Below are 5598 nucleotides of genomic sequence, written 5' to 3'. Positions count from 1 at the left end.
CACAGTAGAGATGGAATATAACATTAATAAGAAAAACAGAAAATTTAATAATAATGCACTATATACAGACGTATTTATTTTTTTAAATTAATGTACACATATGTTATTTACAAGTGTGCAGTTTACAAATGTACAAATTTTGAATTCTATGTATAAACATAAATATGTAATTCATGATGTACAATGTATAGTTACGGAAGTTTTAATTGTTCAGGCTGAAGATAGCCTGTGGGGAAAAACTGTTCTTGTGCCTGGCTGTTCTGGTAAAAGGCAACAGTTGGAAGAGAGAGTGGGCTGGGTGTGTGGGGTCCAAGGTGATTTTCTTAGCCCTTTTCCTCACTCTGGAGATGTAAATTTCTTGGAGGGTAGGCAAAGGGGCACCGATAATCCTCTCAGCTGTTCTAACTGCCCGTTGTAGTCTCTTGATGTCTGATTTGGTAGCTGAACCAAACCAGACAATTATGGATGAACAAAGACGCACTCAATGATGGCCAAGTAGAACTGTTTCAGCATCTCCTGTGGCAGGTTGAATTTCCTCAGTTGGCGAATAAAGTACAACCTTTGCTGGGCCTTTTTAGCAATGGAGTCTATGTGAGTTCAGGTCCTGAGAGATGGTGGTTCCCAGGAATCTGAATGACTCCACTGTTGTTACAGTGCTGTTCATGATGGTGAGTGGGGGGAGTGCAGGGGGTTTCTCCTGAAGTCCACGATCACCTCCACTTTTTTGAGTGTGTTGAGCTCCAGGTTGTTGTGACTGCACCAGACAACCAACTCTTTAACCTCCTGTCTGTAAGCTGACTCGTCTCTTTTGTGGATGAGGCCGATGATGGTAGTGTCATCTGCAAATTTCAGGAGCTTGACGGAGGGGTATTTTGCAGTGCATTAGTTTGTATACAGGGGGAAGAGCAGTGGGGAGAGCACACATCCCTGAGGGGTGCCAGTGCTGATTGTGAGAGTCCTAGATGTGAGTTTTCCCAGCCTCACTAGCTGTTGCCTGTCTGTCAAGAAGCTGGTGATCAGATTAGGGTGGGCACGGAGAGCTGGGTCAGTTTGTCTGAGAGAAGGTCAGGCATGATGGTATTGAAGGCCAAACTGAAGTCCACAAATAAGATCCTAGCGTAATTCCCTGGTCTACCAGGATGTTGCAGGATGTAATGCAGTCCCATGTTGACTGCATCGTCCACAGACCTATTTTCTCTGTAGGCAAACTGAAGAGGATACAGCAAGGGTTCAGCGATATCCTTCAGGTAGGCCAGGACCAGTCTCTCAAATGACTTCATGACCGCAGACGTGAGGGCGACAGGTCTGTAATCATTAAGTTCAGTTATTTTGGGTTTCTTGGGAGCCGGGATGATAGTGGAACATTTGAAGCAGCAAAGAACTTCAAAAAGCTCCAGAGATCTGTTGAAGATCTGTTTGAAGATCGGGGCCAGTTGGTGAGCACAGACTTCTAAACAGGCAGGTGAAACACCGTCTGGGACTGAAGCTTTCTTAGTTTTCTCCTTCCTGAAGACCCAGTTCACATCCTCCACACAGACCTTAAGCACAGGTTGAATGGTGGGAGAGGGAGGGAGCCAGAGGGTTTGCAGGGGGGTAGGTGGATGTGTGAAGTGCAGATTAGAGCATGTGTTGGGTGTGAGTCTGGACTTTTCAAATCGGCATTAAAACACATTCAGATCATCAGCCAGTTGTTGATCCTCTGCAGACTGTGGGGGAGGTGTCTTGTACTTGATGTTCTTCAGACCAGTGCATACTGAGTCATTGGCAGAGTAGTTTTTTTAGCCACACTGATCTCTTTTGTTAGTCTCTTCCTGGCCTGGTTATACAAGATTTTATCCGCTCTTCTATAAGCATCCTTTTTGGCCTGACAAAGCTGCTTGAGTTTTCCAGTAAACCTTGGTTTATTGTTATTGAATGACAGGAATGTCTTGGTATGCACATATCCTCACAGAAACTGATATATAAAGTTACAGTCTCTGTGAGCTCGTCCAGATCAGTGGCTGCAACTTCAAAAACACTCCAATCAGTGCAGTCGAAGCAGGCTTGTAAATCACGCTCTGCTTCATTAGTCCATCTTTTAACAGTTCTTAATACAGGTTTAGCTGATTTCAGTTTCTGCCTGTAGGCTGGTATAAGATGAACCAAACCGTGATCAGAGAGCCCCAAAGCTGCACATGGAATAGAGTGATATGCATCCTTTATTGTGGTGTAACAGTGACCCAATATATTACTGTCCCTAGTCCCTATTTTGGCAGTTCACGGGAGAGATTTGCTTTGTCAAAATCTCCAAGAATGATTAAAAGAGAGTCTGGGTACCTTTGCCAGTTGTTACATCGCGGCGCATGCGTCTGGAGGAACGTACACATTCACGAGACCGAAAGAGGAAAACTCCCGTGGCAAGTAGAAAGGTTTACAGTTAATGAAGAGTTGCCTCTAAGTTAGGACAGCATACCTTTTTCAGCGTTGTTACGTCTGAACACCAACATTCCTTGATGTAAATACACAATCCACCATCTCTCGTTTTCCCCGTTAACTCTGCGATGCGATCCACTCTGAACAGCTGGAAGCCCGGGAGATGAAGTGTGCTGTCCGGAGTGTCTTCACTCAGCCAGGTTTCAGTGAAGCCCAGTGCAGCAGAGTTTGAAAAGCCCTTGTTGATGTGGGTGAGAAGTTCATCCGTTTTGTTAAGAAGGGAACAGACATTCGCAAGATGAATGCTTGGGAGAATGGTTCGAAAGCCGCGCTTGCGGAGCTTAACCAGTGCACCGGTGCACATTCCTCTTCTGTGTCTGTACGCAGACTACGCATGTTTGAACAGAACAAACAAACAAAAACAGCAGAAGAATTGCGAAGCTCGTGGCTGCCATTTGCGGCGCCATCTTGATGTTAATGGTAATTAACAATATACGTACTTAGCAATATTATGGAAAATACCCAAAATGGCCATTTTAATTCAAGACTTATTACCTAACAATTGGACCTTGAACCGTTTTTATGTAAATACACAATCCACCATCTCTCGTTTTCCCCGTTAACTCTGTGATGCGATCCATTCTGAACAGCTGGAAGCCCGGCAGATAAAGTGTGCTGTCCGGAATGTCTTCACTCAGCCAGGTTTCAGTGAAGCCCAGTGCAGCAGAGTTTGAAAAGCCCTTGTTGATGTGGGTGAGAAGTTCATCCGTTTTGTTAAGAAGGGAACAGACATTCGCAAGATGAATGCTTGGGAGAATGGTTCGAAAGCCGCGCTTGCGGAGCTTAACCAGTGCACCGGTGCACATTCCTCTTCTGTGTCTGTACGCAGACTACGCATGTTTGAACAGAACAAACAAACAAAAACAGCAGAAGAATTGCGAAGCTCGTGGCTGCCATTTGCGGCGCCATCTTGATGTTAATGGTAATTGACAATATTCGTACTTAGCAATATTATGGAAAATACCCAAAATGGCCATTTTGGCCAAGACTTATTACCTAACAATTGGACCTTGAACCGTTTTTTTTTCTCACTGTAATGTAACTGTGTTTTTCAGATTGCTGCACAGATCTGTCGTCAGGCGGGATTGGTGAAGAAGTCCAAAGATGTGATGGATTACAGCGAGGAGAACTTTGCCATTGTGTTTGCTGCCATGGGGGTGAGGAGCACTTCAGATTAAAAGTCTACATCCATACCAATGGGAAATCTTCATGAGGTTATTTGTGTCTTTAGGTCAACATGGAGACTGCAAGATTTTTTAAGTCTGATTTCGAAGAGAACGGGTCCATGGACAATGTGTGCCTCTTTTTAAATTTGGCCAATGATCCCACGTCAGTATCCTCTCAAATATTCTTGAAGGTTTAAGGCATAGTGCACCCAAAAATGAAATAATGTCATAATTTACTTATCCTCATGTCATTCCAAACACATATAGCATTTTGGGTTTCAAATATGCATAAAAGCACCTTAAAAACATCCGTAGTCTAAATGATTCGAAGTGGACGAAAATTAAATGCGTTACAGAAGAGCAACCAGAACAATCCTTCAGAATGTCATGCAGGTTTGGAATGACATGAACGTGAGTAAATAATGACTCCAGAAAGTGTTTTTATTTTTATTTTTAAGTATTTTAATGTGACTTGGACCAAAATGTTTGATTTCCTGTTGCAGGATTGAACGCATCATCACCCCTCGCCTTGCACTTACCTCAGCTGAGTTTCTGGCTTACCAGTGTGAGAAACACGTGCTGGTCATATTGACTGACATGAGCTCTTATGCCGAGGCTTTACGAGAGGTACAATGTGTTCATTCTAGGGCTGTCAAATCGATTAATTGCGATTAATCTCATCCAAAATAAAAGTTTGTGTTTGCATAATATATAAATATACTAGTCCATCTAAAATAAAAGTTTTTGTTTACGTAATATATGTGTGTACCGTGTATATTTATTATGTATATATAAAGACAAACGCATACAGCATATATTTTGAAAATATTTAAATATATTTATATTCATATAAATTATATCATATATAAATATATTTAATATATAAACATAACATATTTTTCTTAAATATATACATGCGTGTGTGTGTATTTCTATATCCTTAATAAATATACACAGTGCACACATATATTATGTAAACAAACTTTTATTTTGGATGCGATTAATCATTTGACATCACTAAAATATACATAACATATTTCTTAAATATATACATGTGTGTGCACTGTGTATATTTATATGCAAATAAATATATACAGTATACACATATATTACGTAAACTTTTTTTTTGTTTGCGATTAATCGATTTGGCATCCCTAGTGAATTTATACTGACAGCCATTAGCATCAAGGCTAAACTTGCTACTCGTGACTGTGCATTAATCCCTATCATCTTGAAGGTCTCAGCAGCTAGAGAAGAGGTTCCTGGTCGACGTGGTTTCCCAGGTTACATGTACACTGATCTGGCAACAATATACGAGAGGGCCGGACGTGTGGAGGGACGCAATGGCTCCATCACCCAAATCCCAATCCTCACTATGCCCAATGATGGTTAGAAAACCTACTTGTTCCTACTCTTCTTTTAATACTTTAATCATCATAAATGGTTTACTTGCTTAATTTAATCTCCTGTCGACAGATATTACCCATCCTATTCCCGATTTAACCGGCTACATCACTGAGGGTCAAATTTATGTGGACAGGCAGCTTCATAACAGACAGGCGAGTAATGGAAACAAGCTCACAGTCTGAATATTAGTTATTTAGTACATGATTGAATCCTTTGTGCTGTTTAATAGCAATTGTTGATATTTCTATACAGATCTATCCTCCCATCAATGTACTGCCTTCTTTGTCTCGATTGATGAAGTCAGCCATTGGTGAAGGAATGACACGCAAAGACCACTCAGATGTCTCTAATCAGCTGGTAAGTATGGAATTTTACATAATTTTAGATTTGCTAATTACATCTAAAAATATTTTCATTTTTGGTAACACTTTATTTTAGGGTGTCTTTGTTACACGTTACATTTACTTACTATTATAATAGCAATAAATTATGCGTAATTACTAGTGCCCCGATTGATCGGCTACCAATCACTATCGGCCGATAATCGCTTTGG

At 41.1% G+C, this 5598-nt stretch overlaps 1 protein-coding gene across 1 annotated transcript in view; it reads left to right on the top strand.

Annotated features, from left to right (window-relative positions):
• The window catches only part of LOC107577335 (V-type proton ATPase subunit B, brain isoform-like), a gene marked incomplete at its 3' end in the record, with an annotated part of 9250 nt that extends 3844 nt beyond the window's left edge, over positions 1–5406 (top strand). The window contains exons 4-9 of the mRNA XM_016263423.1: positions 3528–3629; positions 3704–3801; positions 4142–4265; positions 4876–5026; positions 5115–5197; positions 5298–5406. Of these exons, the coding sequence (XP_016118909.1) occupies positions 3528–3629; positions 3704–3801; positions 4142–4265; positions 4876–5026; positions 5115–5197; positions 5298–5406 (667 nt within the window). The remainder of the gene's footprint in view (positions 1–3527; positions 3630–3703; positions 3802–4141; positions 4266–4875; positions 5027–5114; positions 5198–5297) is intronic.
• Between the last annotated feature and the right edge of the window lie 192 nt (positions 5407–5598).

This window comes from Sinocyclocheilus grahami, unplaced genomic scaffold (assembly GCF_001515645.1).
Source record: "Sinocyclocheilus grahami isolate Dianchi unplaced genomic scaffold, SAMN03320097.WGS_v1.1 scaffold5772.1, whole genome shotgun sequence".
NCBI classification, from domain to species: domain Eukaryota; kingdom Metazoa; phylum Chordata; class Actinopteri; order Cypriniformes; family Cyprinidae; genus Sinocyclocheilus; species Sinocyclocheilus grahami.
Note: the sequence above shows the minus strand (reverse complement) of the source record. Positions and strands in the feature narration are given on the sequence as shown.